Genomic DNA, 15,523 nt, shown 5'->3' with positions numbered 1-15,523 from the left:
TAATCCTGGTGAGTTCCTTTTAATACATTGGTATGGGAGTAATTTTTAAGTCTTTTTAATGACCAACCTTCAAAGAGGTTGCATTCTAATGGGGGAAGACAGGAAAATACACTTGCAAACCGGTAAATAAATGAGAAGATTTCCAGTTCTCTTACATGCTGGGAAGAAAATAAAACAGGGTCAGTATCAGGTGAGAAACCTGAGAAAGGATCAGCGTCCTGATGCGTATGAGAGACAGAGAGATAGCCAAAGTGGCTGCCGGCGAATAAACCAGCGGGAGAGGATGTAGGTGAGGTATGCCAGGAAGGAGTTGAACTTTTTTCTGTGTGTCACTGCCAGGGCTCTAAGCAAAGGCAAGATACGAGTGGATACAGAGGGAGCTCTCCAGCTGCTGTGGGGATGAACTTCATTTATTTTTCTAAAAGCAATTTTAGCAATTTATTTATTTGAGAGCAAGAGAGAGCAGAAGAGGGGATAAGAAAAGGGAGAAGCAGGCTTCCCGCTGAGCAGGGAGCCCGACGCAGGGTTCGATCCCAGGATCATGACCTGAGCCGAAGGCAGACGCCCAACTGAATGAGCCGCCCAGATGCCCATGGTGATGAACTTCAAAGAAGCACAGGATAGGCAGGGTGCCCGGCCAGGAGCGTGCTCCAGAAATCTTGGTGAGAGGTGATGGGGGCTGGGATCAACATTTTTAAGAGTAAAGGTGATAAGAAGTGAAAGGTTCAACTGAGGTGAGGACCATCCATGTAATTTTTTAAAATATTATACAAAAGACTTTTGGAATACCATATGTTAATAAATATGGAAATTTGTACCCAGGTATTCTGTCTAGCATACTGTTCGGTGTGTCACATTCTATAACTTATAAATCAAAGAAAAACACTTAAAGTGAACTAAAAAAATCACTTAAAACACTTTAAATAATGACCCAGATTATCAGTGATTCCCATTCACTTAGGGACTACTTCAATATCAAACAACCCCAAATCTGCCACCAGAGGTGGGCCTTCCTGGGCATTGGGACCTTGCTGGTTTTACCCTGTGGTCTCTGTTATGGATGGAAAGTTTGGGTCCCCACAAAATGCATATGTGGAAGCCCTACTCTTTTAATGTGATGATATTTGGAGCTGGGGCTTTGGAGGTAATTAGGCTTAGATTAGGCCATGAGAGGAGGTCCTCCTGAAGGGACTAGAGATCTTCTGGGAAGAGGAAGAGAGAGAGAGATACACGCACAAGGAAATGCCATCTGAAGACACGGAAAGACTGCGGCCATTTACAAGCCAGGAAGAGGGCTGTCACAGGAACCGAAGCAGTGGGCATCTGGATCTTGGACTTCCAGCCTCCAGAACTGTGAGAAATAAATGTCTGTCGTTTAAGCCCCCCAGCTCATGGTATTTTGTTATGGCAACCCGAGCGAAGACTGCCCATGTAGTGTTTTCATTTAGTGAAGTCCTTCCACCATCACAACAGACAAGCCATTGGACGTCTTCTATGATGGAGGGGAACATGGCATGTCTTACATTTGGATTTAGGTAATATTTATGGCCACTGCGTATGGCACCCCATCATCTACTCAGTGCTACAGAGCCGCCTATAGACCCGCTGCCAAAATGCTCTACCATTTTCTCCTGATGAACCACAAGCAGCTTCACAAATTCTGACATCACAATATTCCCTATAATACCATACCACAACACCTGAAATCTCAGACTGCATCTGTATTTTTTCAGCTTCATATGCACGTGCAGCTTAGCTTTTTACCATGATGATGGCAATGTTTTCCACGTGCCGTCAGAATCACTGCAAGGTGTTGGACACTACCTGCATATACCAGGACGACCCACCTACCTGCACTGTTCTACCTCGTAATGGATGTAGAAGCAATCTAACCTCTTCCCAAATGCCTAATGACACCCATCTTCAAAGATTTATGAGTGGTAAACACATGGGTAACAATGCTCTGCTTACAAGAAAACTAGGAAGCAGAAACAGTATACAGACAGCTTTTTAATGTAAATCATGGGCATACATATTGAAAACTAATCAGGTACACCAAATAGGAAACAGAATGATCCCTCATAGTCCACAAAGTGATTCGTTGTAAAAAGTAAGAAGAAGAAAAAGCAAGGGCACCAAACACAGCTATGTAAGCATAAAGGACAGTGAGAGAAACTGAAAATAACTGAGTTCAAAAGCATCTTCTTCAGGTCAAAGCTAAAAAAAAAGAAAAAAAATTCCTCTAGCCACCAAATCCTGAATCTGCCAAATCTCAAGCAGCTCCCATAATGAATAACAGCAAGGAACAGCATGTATATTGAAACTCAGATGGATATCACCTAAGGAGCTTCTGAGAATAAGCAAAAATGACAAAATCTACTATTGGTTCTAAAATCTGTTACATTGTTTTCAAAATTCTCAGCCATGCTTTAAAAAGATAAAATATGGGGAAGCCCTTGTAATGACTAACACGCTATAAAGCTCAAAAGAATAGCTTTGCTTATATTTCCTCCCACACCCTGTTCAACTCAAGATAGCACTTCATCAGGCTGTCACCCTGCTCTCTCTCACCTGCCGTTCTGGAGGTAATAACCACTGGTAGAATATGCATATTCTGACAAGCCTCCAGGAAGCCACATAGATTCGTATTATTACACTGTGTACATGTAAGGTATTTATGTTCGGTAGCGTAAGATCTTGAGTCTTCGTTGCAATTACAGAATGCATTTCAGCCGAGTTGGCACACAGGACATGAGGGAAGGATTTCAGAGAAGTGACAGGCAACAAGGGGGCGTGGCAACCTGAGCTTGAAATCCAAGTTTGAAGAGGATAGATGTAGGTACCCCTCAAATGGAGAAAATGGCTCAACCACTCAGAGGGGTACAGACCATCCAGCCCTGGAGCAGCCTGATTTTGTGACTCTTTAAAACATACTGCTTCTTGGGGCACCTGGGTGGCTCAGTCGTTAAGCATCTGCCTTCGGCTCAGGTCTTGATCCCAGGGTCCTGGGATCGAGCCCCACATCGGGCTCCCTGCTCCGCAAGAAGCCTGCTTCTCCCTCTCCCACTCCCCCTGCTTGTGTTCCCTCTCTCACTGTCTCTCTCTCTCTGTCGAATAAATAAATAAAATCTTAAAAACAAAACAAAACATATTGCTCCTTCAAAATTCATACTCAGCCCAGTTTGTTGACTGAATGGATTCATCAATGACCAGTTGGCCAGCACGTCCAAAACTCCTGTTGCCAAAACTTGTTTAAGCTTCCTGCTCCCTCTCACTTCTTAAAATTTCTACACTTCCTCTCAGGCGTTACTTACCCCTTATCCCTCTATGAGAAGTCACCAGAACAGTCTCCTGTCCCCACCGTCCATATGTGTGGATGAAGGAGGGATGTTGCCTAAGTCAGTTTCCTCTTGCCCCAAATTCCCTTACACTCTGTTTTGTTCAGGGGGTTCATATGTACTAGCTAGAGCAGCCCTTGAGCTTCTCAACTGCTACAATAAGAAATATAGAATCACTGTACAATTCATCACGCAACCTGCCCTAAGCTAAATTAAAAAAAAAAAAAAAATACAACTGTCTCTGAAGTTGCCGTAAGTACAAGCAAAACCATGATTAGCATCTCTGCTTGAGTCCCTAAAACTTTACTCCTCACCAAGTAACACATTCATTGAGGGGATACGAAGTTCCCTTTTGCACTTCCTTCAAAAGTTTGGAGAATAGGGAACAAATTAAAGCTTTTTTCATAACTTTACACACGATTTCTTCCTATTGGCAGCCTACAGTTAGAGTGATAAGAATTCTCTGAAATTTTGTTCAAAGTATTTAAGGAAATATGCTCAAAAAATGGAAGCCAGCTACAGTTCACACTTCTAAAACTGTTCTGATAAAGCCTTCCAGGCGCCAGACTCGGCAGCCCACCAGGAGAAAAAATAATATTCTGGGGACATTTCTACAGACTTCAATCCCTGAGGAACAATAGGGCTTCATTTTTACTACTCTTTTAAGCAGCACATGTCTGTGCAAAAAGAAAAAAGTAGAACTTTTTTTGAGCCAATTTGGTATGACACAATTTTTGAAGTGGTATAAGGAAATAACAGGAATTACTTCCAGTGATGGATAAAAGAAAGATCCTCCTCTAAGTGATACCCGATGGCATGGAATATAGCAGTATCTTTACAACCATTAGAAGATTGAGCATTTCATAACCATATTAATAATGGGTCAGAGATTTGGTTTTATAGACAAGAAAATCTTTTGACTCCACCTTATCCAAAAAAAAAAAAAAAAACCCTGCTTTTGAGGCACACCACAAATTTCAGGGAATCTATTTTACACTTAAATGCTTGTTATGATAATGCTTCCCAAAGCATTTTTACTTTTATTATCATATCACATTCACAAAAATACTGTAAATGTTGATTGATCCTAATGAGCAAATGACAAAATAGGTGCAGGTGCAAGGTCACAAGAGAAAGCAAATGATTTCATGATCTGGATCCCTGGATTCAAAATCCGAATTCAGCATTCCCTCCAGAATGCCACAGTACCCAGTACCCAAAATGCATCAAAAGCAACCAAACAAACCCTAGCTCATGAATCAGTTTTGACAATGAAAACAAGAATGTACATATGGCCCATCATGATTAATGGAGTATTTACTACGTACCAGTTATTGCCCTAGGATTTGAGGATCAATGATAAAGAGACAGAGACCAATATGGAGTAGGGGTGGAGAGATGCATGGTCCTACGCGACCAGAGAGAAAGGCACATGATATACCTAGGGGGTACACATAGGATATGATATAGAAATACATGTATGGGGGCGCCTGGGTGGCTCAGTCGGTTAAACAACTGACTCAGGTCATGATCTCAGTGTCCTGGGATTGAGCCCCGCATGGAGCTCTATGCTCGGTGGGGAGTCTGCTTGAGAATTCTCTCTCTCCTCTCCCTCTCGCTCTAAACTAAATCTTTTTAAAAAATAAATATATATATGTATCTATACTGGATCTGTGAAACAGAAAATCATATATTTGCCTAAGAATGACATCCTAACTCACTCTTCCCAAACAAGCTGAAACATACTTCAGCAAGGCCACATGGAGGATGAGGAGAGCCCACACACAGAGCTTCCGCCTGTAAGCCCCAGAGTGTGGTAAACACCTGGCTGTCACACATAGGTCCCTGAGCCTGTACAGGTGTGTAATTATGTTTCATGAGGAGAAAGCAAAGGCCAGAATTAGAGAAAAAGATATGTCATATTTATTATTTAACAGTAGAAATAGCTAAAGTGTTTGAGGTTCACAATACTAAGTTCTCTGCTGTGCAGGTGTGGTCCATGGTCTCTCTCTCTTTTTTTTTTTTTATTTTATTTATTTATTTTAGAGAGAAAGAGCATGCGTGTGTACAAGTGGGGGAAGGGGCAGAGGTGGAGGGAGAGGGAAAGAATCTCAAGCAGACTCCATGCTAAGCATGGAGCCCAACATGGGGCTCAATCTCGCAACCCTGAGATCATGACCTGGGCCAAAACCAAGAGGTGGAGGTTTAACTGACTGAGCCACCCAGGCACTCCGAGATCCACAGTCTCTTAATCTGCCTTCAAAACAACCTGAAAACACAGGAAATATCTCTCCATTATCAATATTGACACTCAATAGTAACTTACCCACTTGCTAAAAAAAAAAAAAAAATGGAAAAGTTGAGGTATGAACTCAATCAAGTCAGGATATGACTATTACATACTCCCTCCACCATTTGTTCCACTGCCATATTTACTACTGAGACACAAAAATCAGGAAACAAGAGAACGTGCCCTTAAAGAGGACCCCCTTCCCCAGGAAAAAGGAATACATTTAACTATAAGCTTTAGAATTATGTTTTTAAAATAAGAATAAAATGAGGAATAAACTGATAAAACATGGCAAAGGGTAATACAACTACCTTAGACAAGTAATATAAATCAGTAAGAAATGAGGCATAAAGCAGTTGAGAAATACTCAGAAGATACAAAAAGACAATTTACAAAAGAATTACGAGTGCATCATAAACTTATGTAATATTTAACCTCAGCCATATTCACAGAGAAGAAAAGTAAATCACAGGGAAACACAATTTTCCCCCTAATTGGAATGTGTTGCCTGGGTTTTGTCTTTTTTTTTATTATTATAATACCCAGTTGTTGAAATCATGGAGAAATTGGGACACTCTATCGCCGAAGGAAATGTAAATTATATAACCTTCCTGCAGGACAAATTGACAACATATATCAACAGGCTTGAAAACATCTAGTTCTATGAAGTAATCTACAGAAAATAGCCTGATGAAAACTATTTAGCTTTAATCACAGCATCATATATCCCACCAAAAAATGAAAATGCCATCAATCTCCCAAAATAGGAAGTTATTTAAGTAAATGATGTTACATAAAGGTATGGAAAACAGACACTAAAAATGAATACAAATTATATGAAAAAAGCCACTTTACATTTTAAACAGTAACAAAACAGAATCTGAGGAATCTTCTAAATTTAAAAATGTATATGGATTAACATTTCTACTAAAAATAGTCATTTCTGTGCCTTGAGATCATGCATGAACTTCAGCTTCCTTTCATCATTCCTGTATTTTCAAATTTTTAATGATTGTGCATTACTTTTGAAAACAAAAAAAGAATAAAACGTTTTTCAAAAAAGAAAATACTTCACTAATACACTGCACAGTTCTCAAGAAGATACCAACTTGCTAAACCGACTCAATACATCTCTTAAATTTAGGGGTGCCTGGGTGGCTCAGTTGTTAAGCATCTGCCTTTGGCTCAGGTCATGGTCCCAGGGTCCTGGGATCAAGCCCCACATCAGGCTCTCTGTTCCGTGGGAAGCTTGCTTCTCCCTCTCCCACTCACCCTCCTCGTGTTCCCTCTCTCGGTGTGTCTCTCTCTGTCAAATAAATAAATAAAACCTTTAAAAAAAATACACATCTCTTAAACTTAAAAACAGAGAAAATCTAGTTGTAGCACTGAACGGTATATATGTAATACACACTCAAAGGATGTATGTTAATTTCAGTCAGGCATTCAGCTAATTAATGAAATTTATCCCAAAGCAAAAATACAATATTCTTTTCAAAATTTAAAGGCATGCTTTTTTTCTGTGTAATGAATCACATACCAAACAATTATGTATTTGGTGGGCAGATAATATACAAAGAGCAAAACACTTGAAACCTTGTCATTTACACTATGTTCTTATGTTTGTATGGGTGTATGGGTATGTGTGCAGGGTATCATATTCAATATAGTTTTCTGCTTAATCTTCTTAACCTCCAGTATCATGAACACTTCCCACTTTCTTGGAAGAGATAACTCCTAACTATATAATGTTCCTTGGATAGAGGTGTCATAATATATTTATGCACCTAAATATATTTATTAGTCTTTTGCAACCCAACTCTAACCAAACAGTCTGATCCACACACTACAAGCCCCAGGCTTCCTGCACCACCTTCCACGACCTGGGTAAACATGGCATGATTTCTACTGTCTCTGAGACTTTTCAGATGATGCCCATTTCACCTTTCTGCTTTTCTGAAGCTCTTTTCTACCTCCTTATCCAGTGACTCAAAACACACACACACACACACACACACACACACACACACACACACACAAAACAGAGTCAGTACCAGTGAGGACTGCGTTAGAGACAGGAGACTGAATTTTGGCTTTTTTGTATTTGGGAGACTTGGTTTGCTGCCAAAGAAGTTGCTCTTCCTGGAAATTAAATTATTGCATTTCAGAAGGTAATGACTGCTAGGTTACTCTAATGTTTGAGAGTCCAAACAAAATATTTGAGAGAGAAGAATAAAATTTATTTTAAGAAGTGAGTTTTTTAAGGTTGAGTAGTCATGCTCGGAGTCAAATAAAACATCACATTTACTTAGAAATTCACTTTATTCTTCTTTCTTGACGGTGTCCATTTTTGCTCCTATTAAAAGTTAAAACATTAAATGCCAACCAAACTCTAATTATCTACACTGGGGTAGAAAGTGCTGTAGATGAGAGCTCGCATAGATCATCATTTATACATGGTTTGGGAAGTCAGATTTTGACACTGTCCCTTTTATGCCCAACTCTCACCACTTACAAGGCCATCCAATTATTGGCAGTCAAAGTCTAACGTGGAGAGTAGGGAGGGCACACGAAGAATGAGGTATTTTAAAGTTGGCAATACATAAATCAGCTGACTTTCATGGACCATACTCTCTATAAATCAGCCAGGGCATTAGACACTCCCCTGATAATTCCTGATACAGTGTCAAAATACCATAAAATATTTAAAGAGCTCAACTTCTAAGCAAAATACTGTGGAAACTATTATATCCAGTATTCTACAACCTGAATTCTTTATAAACCACATCAATGAGGAACACTTCTTGCCTACTTCTGATATTTTTCCAGGTAAAGGGAACTTAATTCATGTGACACTCTGGTCTCTCTCCAACCCTTCACTTTCTCTGTTTCTGAAAAATGAAGGAAGCATCTTGGCTAGTACCCTCCTTCTTCCTCTAGAAATCTTCCTGCCTGCAGAGAGGCAAGGCTAGGCTCTAGGGCTCAGAGACAGCTCTGTCCCTGCTGGGAGAAAGGAAGGGAGAAAGCCAAGGTCCTAGGATGTCATCTGGCATCACATCAAGGTACGTCTAACCAAAACTGATTATTTCACCCATGGTGGCTACTCCTTTACTTCTTTTTCTTTCAAAATACCAACTTTTTTTGGAAATTGTAAGGGTTCTGGGATGATATTTATTGGGTTTCCTAAGGACACCAAAAATCCACATTTCAGCACATTTTATAATTTAACATAAATGTATGCCTTTTTTGTGATTTATGTTGTTGCATATTTAAAGGATAAAAGATTACAATAAGCATTGTAAGAACCAAAAGAATAAGCTATATAAAACATGTATACAAAATGCATTTTCTTAATAGATACCTACTGTATCAACTTTCTAAAGACAGTGATAATCACATCTATTAAGCAAAAAAAAAAAAAAAATGTTACTAATGAGAAAACTCTAGGCCTTACCTATACAGGATAAATGTATTAGCAAATTTCAATGATAAAATTAAATTCTATCTATTCTTCATCATCTAATGCTACAAATTAAGCATCCCATTTAGTAATACATTATCATGCAAAATTTGCAGAAATTTTGACATTTGTATTTATTTAACCAAACATAATTGGCTCACCACTTACTTTGAGCCAAAAAACAGAAAGGTCTTTTATTATAACACGTATTTTACTCTGGTAACTTATAATTGGCAGTTCCCACAACAACACATAAATTTGAATATAAATAACCGTATTTATTGTCAAAATGTTTTTCTGACTTAAGATAAATTAGTCTCTTGTTATACAGGTCACATTCTGTAACAAATTCTAAGATATATCCAAACATTATTTTTGCAAAAATTATGTTGCTAAAGATCATGGTTATCCTTCGTTAAGAGCTGGGCATGATCAAACCCAGAGGACCTGGGCACTTTACTGAAGGTACTCAAAGTGAGGTAACAAGTGAAAATTACCATTTATTGTCAAAAAGGTACCAGTGTACGCACTTTTATTTCAAAAAGCTGATTTTAATAGGGGGAGTGGGTCTTCTCTTTACATAATAACTTTAGCCTTTTAAGGTTTCTTTCTTTTTTGTTACAATGATATTATGATGGGATTCATGCCCTGTGGTTCCCAACAGAGCATATGTTTAAAATGTGACCTCACAGAAAGGGAGGTCATGTTTCTGTAACTGTCTATAAAATTCTTTGTATGAATCTTGCAGAAAATTTGATATTAATCGGGTGAAAAATATAACACTAATAGAGAATATCAAAGTTTTATAATTTCTGACTCTGTGATTAGAATCTTTTTTGATTTTTTCAAAGATTTTATTTATTTATTTGAGAGAGAGAGAGTGAGCAAGAGAGAGAGGGAGAGAACGAGGCAGAGGGAGAGGGAGAAGCAGACTCCCTGCAGAGTAGGGAGACCAATGCAGGGCTCCATCCCAGGACCCTGGGATCACGACCTGAGCCGAAGGCAGATGCTTAACCGAATGAGCCACCCAGGCGCCCCTAGAACCTTTTTTTTAAATAATGGTGCTGGGAGATATAATTTACTTCTCTTTGCTTAACTAATATATATTTTAATATGTAAAGGACTGGTATGTTGTAGACTAGAAAACTTGACATACTTTATATGCAAATCTACATAATAAAGTGATATTACAATAGAAATAGGGAGAGAATATATCCATTTAATAGCTTTTGTTAGAGAGGATAGAGGCCTATATAACATTTAATAATACATAAATGAAGCGTAAGTATCCCTTTTAATATGCAGATATGTATCTCCTGTGTTTGTGCAAATGTTTATAATTTACAAGCTACTTATGCTCTTATTTACTTTATCCTGAAATCAATCTCTTCAGATATTCTGTCCTTTCCTTTTGTACCCATTTTACAGCTGAAAAAAAAAATAATTGCGCTAAAGTCTAAATATCACATAAATGGCCAAGGACACAGCTAAAAAGAGACAAAGGTGGGATCCACCCAAAGCCAGCACTCTCTCCACATCTCTGCACCTACGCAAAGCAGAATCCCAAATAGCATTACACCATAATATAAACATATTTCATTATTTTAGGTATGTATTTTATGTATAACATACAGGGTATGTATTACACACACACACACACACACACACACATACATATATATATTATATATATTCATTGTAGGTCGGAGCCCAACTTTTTCCTCTAGAAATATATTTCTGACATGAAATGAGAATTAATGGAAGAATACGTTTCAATAGATGTAATTCATTTTACAGATCACTTTTCAGGAACCTCACCAAGAGATACACGTGAATCTGTGTCTAAGATGAAAAGCTTCTAGGAAATACTGTTTGCAATTTGTCAAAAACTGATATAGAGTATAACTTCAATATCCTAATATAGCTAAGACATTTCCTACAAATCAATTAACCGTGATATGGAGCTTGAGATCATACTTAACCACTATGTGATCAAAAGATAAACAACCGAAGTGTCATCACTACACATTTTTGCTATGAGTCTTAACATTGTTAATTGACTAAAAGCACAGTATGATAAAATCTTTCTGTGAGTTTCCTTGTTAGAGGTACTGTTTGTGAACACAATTAGATTCATGAAACCCAACCAGGCAGTGTATTAATCAGTGGGCAAGACTGGCAGACAATGTGATAGAAACTATTTATCTATGACACATTTAATATTTTACATTAATACAAAAAGCTGTGGCTTTGTCATATAATCAGATAAACCTGAAGCCAGCAACAAGTTAACTCAAATTAACTTTTCACCCACATCCGCATAACACTTAGCACAAAGCCATCAAAGTCCTGAGAACACCTCTGGAGTACGGATGATGAAAACCATCATGGAAGCCAACTGAAGAATTTGGCTTAAAAATGTATTTCTGACCTGTGAGTCGGCCAGCAAAGACCCCTTGTGCCACATCTTCGTGGCAATACTGTATTTAAAAATATCTGTCTGAGTTTTCTTGGTCATTCAGAGGTAATTCATTCTCTGAATTCAGTGGTCCAGTTGAAATACTCTCAACTACGTGGCATCTTCTAAAAATAAAAATCTCTATTTAAAAAAAAATCTTTCAGGAAGAGTATACTAGCATCACTAATTCCCCACCACAGAAGTAAAAATAATGTTCCCACAGAGACAATCGTAAATGGGTGTTCAAATCTTCTGTGGATAGTCATGAGGAAAAGAAAAAGGAAAAAAACAAACATTTTTAGCATTTCACAATGCAAGAGTTCCCACTTTAGTCCAACTGGCTTGTTACAACCAGATACACTGGTCCACACAAAGTATAGCTGACTTTATGGACAAATTACAATAAATGATTTTAAATGTAGTTTTACTGTTTACTTACATAAGGAAAACCTGATGGAATTACTCTACAGAACTCACCAAATCCCACATAAATGCATACCATATAAAAGAGAACTTCGATAAAGGACCATGGGAAGTCACAAGTTCTATAATATTTTCAGGAGAGCACTGCATTTTCAACTATATGTCAAAAGTAATGCTATATTTGAGAATATGATAACTTCATTTTTAATTTTAAAGGTCATTATGAAAGTGACATTATCCTTAGAAATTATTTAACAAAACTATAAATTGCATTTTCCAACTAATTTCATTTGAATTTCATTTTCTCCCTGATGAGCCATTTCACTGGAAGAAAGATTGGCTTGTGTTCTACTGTGGAAAATGTGAAGTTGATGGAAATATTGTAATTTGACAGTGCATGACTTTTATTATAAACAATGAAAACATTAGTGACATCTATAATGATTAGGTTGTACAACTACACAAACATTCACCAAATTAAATAACTCCTTTCCACAAGACTATGACAATTTTATTAGAGCAACAACCTCCTGTACTTAACTACAATTGCCATTCAACCAGGTACTATCATTTTCAATCCACAATATAACATAAAACTCACATATACAACACATGTAGTTTTGTTCATGCTCTTCGGCTGCTCTCTGGCCACATACATAAGCACGGAACAATATCTACTAGTCCTTTAAGAGTCACATTTAAAACTGAACTGTAGACTCAAAAGGAAAAAAGAGAAAAGAAGGTCTACCTCACATAGTGCTTCTTTTTGAAGAAAATTTATATTAAAACAATGCAGCGAGCACAAGAGTGTGTTCAAAGCGCTCTTGGAAAGTTTTCTAAATGTGAATAAGGTGAAACGAAGAAAATATAGGTAGAGCTAATCACACTGTTCAGTTACCGCAAGCCCTATGGAGCTTGCTAGTCTTCCTGCAACGCTGAGACTTGTTAGTTGTATAATTACAGGTCTCCCAAATTTCACCATCTAACTCCAAATGCAAGCATCTTCATTCAAGTCCTGAGATCCTGTGACCCACAGAGCAGTAAGGATGCCACTTAACATTTCCCCCGAAACATTAAAAATGGATTCTGCATGTGGCAAAGAATTTAGGGCAGTTTACAGCATCCAGTCCCTATTTGAGGATGCCTGCTCATTCTTCCAGAATGAGGCCCCCAAATCATGCACAGGTTCATCCCTGTAATTCTACATGAGTCATATCAAACACTTCTCCATGGGATTTTAGAAGTGGTGCAGCTTGAAAGCCTTTTAATCCGGTAAGTGAATTACTAAGTGCAAAAAGATGAACTGGACTACCACCGGACACCGAGCTACTGATGGAAAGATGCACAATGAGAGAACTCTTGGGTAGTTTGACCACCTCCCTATTTTCATGGAAGTCGTTGCAGAAAATTGCAAGCATCTTAAATATTGGTCACATAGTTCCAAAAAGTGAAAATCTATGCATGTCAGGCCTGAGAGTATGTATGCCTATAACATATCCCTTTTCTACACCAACATATTTGCTTGATAACATTAGGCATGCATATTAACAACACCTTTCAGGGCCAAAGCAAATCAGATCAGTTCAACCAAAGCACACAAGAGGAACAAAACATCTTGGAACCACAAGCTGCCCCTCTTTTTCTGTATTTCCACACCCTTCCCTTCCCCTCCATTTACATCTCAACACAACTTTAGGCATTTTGGAAGTAGCTGTTCTTTGTTGGAAACACACACACACATACACAAACACATACACACATACACACACACATACACACCCCCCAAAAATCCCTAAGACTGTTTTCCTACCACACGACCAGGGAGGCTGCACCACCTCTTCAGTGACTTAATTCTGAACGTAGTGGCTCAAACCAGCTGAGCAGTAATCGATGAAAACACACTACACACCAGAATATGAGGAAGGTCGGCGAAAAAGAAAAGCAGCTTTGCTTTCAGCCATTAATTACCGATCACCCAAATATCGCATCGCAATCTCCCACACACACGCACAGCGTTCCAAACCTGGGTTTCAGGCGGCGCTTTCCAGAGCCTCGCTCTCTATTGTCAGGACGCAGAAGCCCCCGAAACCTGTGAATCGAGCTGAAAAGGCTTCTTGTGAAACCGCTAAATATAGACCAAAGGGGCTCTGGGTCTGGCAAGCAGCGGGAGACCGAAGAAACGGCCATGGACGCATATGACTAAGTATTTCCATTTTGTTCTAGCCAAACATCGTAATGACATTGAACATAAGGGCAAAAGACTAGAGGGAAGTCCTCCCCACCCCCACCCTGTCTTCTCCGTATATTAGGGACGTCATGAAGGCAACGGGTATGTTCTTGAAGGTGGCGGGGAGCAGTATTGTTGGTGTTGCCCTATATACGCCTCCTCCGGGGGAGAGGGGTGGCAGGGAGGGGGAGCACGCAAGAAGCCACTTGCTAACCGCTCCAAGAAAGGCACTAACCCCGGTCCCCATTCCAAGCAGAGCTGTCTTCCGAGAGGGGACGGGACGCGATCGCGGTCCTCCCCGGGCCGACAGGACCGCGCAGCAGCCGTCAGCCGGCGGGGAGCAGAGGACCAACCCCCACCGGCGGCGAGAGGAGGAGGGCGAGGAGGAGAACGGCGCCGAGTAGGAGGATGCGCCTGGCCCCAGCAGCCCAGCGAAAGCAACTCACCCAACGGCGCGGCGCCCGACTGCTTCCTGGAAAACATGCACCCGCCACCAGCGACAGCTCCTCAGTCCGGGAAAAGGCGTGCGCGCCGCCGCCCGGCTTCAGGGCAAGGTCCTGACCTTGCCCAACTGCAGCATCTTCCGCTTTTGTTGTCTGAGCGCGGCCGCGGGACAGGCGATGCTGGCGGGGAGCACGGGCGAGCGCGGCGGGGGAAAGGCGGCTCCCGACGCGAGTGCGCGGCGCCCGGCCCGGCGGCCCCTCCGAGCGCGGCGAGCGCAGCGCCCCCTGCCCGGCTCCGCGGGCTCCGCGGGCTCCGCGGGCTCCGGGCTCCTCCAGGCTCCTCGGGGCTCCGGGCGCCGCCGCCGCCGCCGCCGCCGCCGCGCCAGCCGCTCCGCTCGGCCGGCTGCCGCCGCGGGCGCGAGCCTGGGGCCGCCGCGGCGCCCGGCGCCGAGCGCTCCCGTGCTGCGCCCAGCGCGCGGCCCGCGCCACCTGTGCCGCCGCCGCCGCCGCCGCCGCCGCCGCCGCCGCCGAGGGCGAGGCTCCTCCCGCGGCGCGCGGCAGCCTCAGCCTCCACCTATGCCTCAGCGGCCGGCTCCGGCGCCCGGCTAGTGAGGAAGCGACCGCCCCGCCGCCCAAACCTGCCCTGGGTGCCGAGCATGCCCAGTGCCGCCGCGACCGCGCGGCGCTTCGCCGTGCGCATTCCACTTCTCCTGGTTTTCGCGGCAGCAGCAGCAGCAGGGGAGAGGGGAGGAGACCGCGGGTTGGGAGAGGGCCGAGCATCCTGGCGAACGCGCTGCCTGGCCTCGAGATGGGTGGATGCTCGCAACCAGGCGAAAGCTGGAAGGGACCCGGGGAAGGCCTGGAACCCGGGGTTGGGCCGGTTCCTT

The 15,523-nt window shown here is 41.4% G+C and overlaps 1 protein-coding gene across 3 annotated transcripts in view; it reads right to left on the bottom strand.

Moving 5' to 3' along the window:
• CTNND2 (catenin delta 2) overlaps window positions 1-14,934 on the bottom strand; it is a 904,171-nt gene extending 889,237 nt beyond the window's left edge. Inside the window, exon 1 of one of the 3 annotated variants that reach the window (XM_027605522.1) lies at window positions 14,640-14,934. Coding sequence is in view for 2 of the 3 variants with exons in the window: in XM_027605518.2 (XP_027461319.1) it covers window positions 14,640-14,676 (37 nt within the window). In the remaining variant the exon portion in view is untranslated. The remainder of the gene's footprint in view (window positions 1-14,639) is intronic. The other 2 variants (XM_027605518.2, XM_027605519.2) reach the window with 2 other exon arrangements.
• Window positions 14,935-15,523: the final 589 nt, after the last annotated feature.

The sequence above is a fragment of the Zalophus californianus genome, chromosome 5, assembly GCF_009762305.2.
Source record: "Zalophus californianus isolate mZalCal1 chromosome 5, mZalCal1.pri.v2, whole genome shotgun sequence".
Taxonomy (NCBI): domain Eukaryota; kingdom Metazoa; phylum Chordata; class Mammalia; order Carnivora; family Otariidae; genus Zalophus; species Zalophus californianus.
The sequence above is the reverse complement of the archived record's forward strand: the minus strand, read 5'-3'. Positions and strand labels throughout refer to the sequence as shown.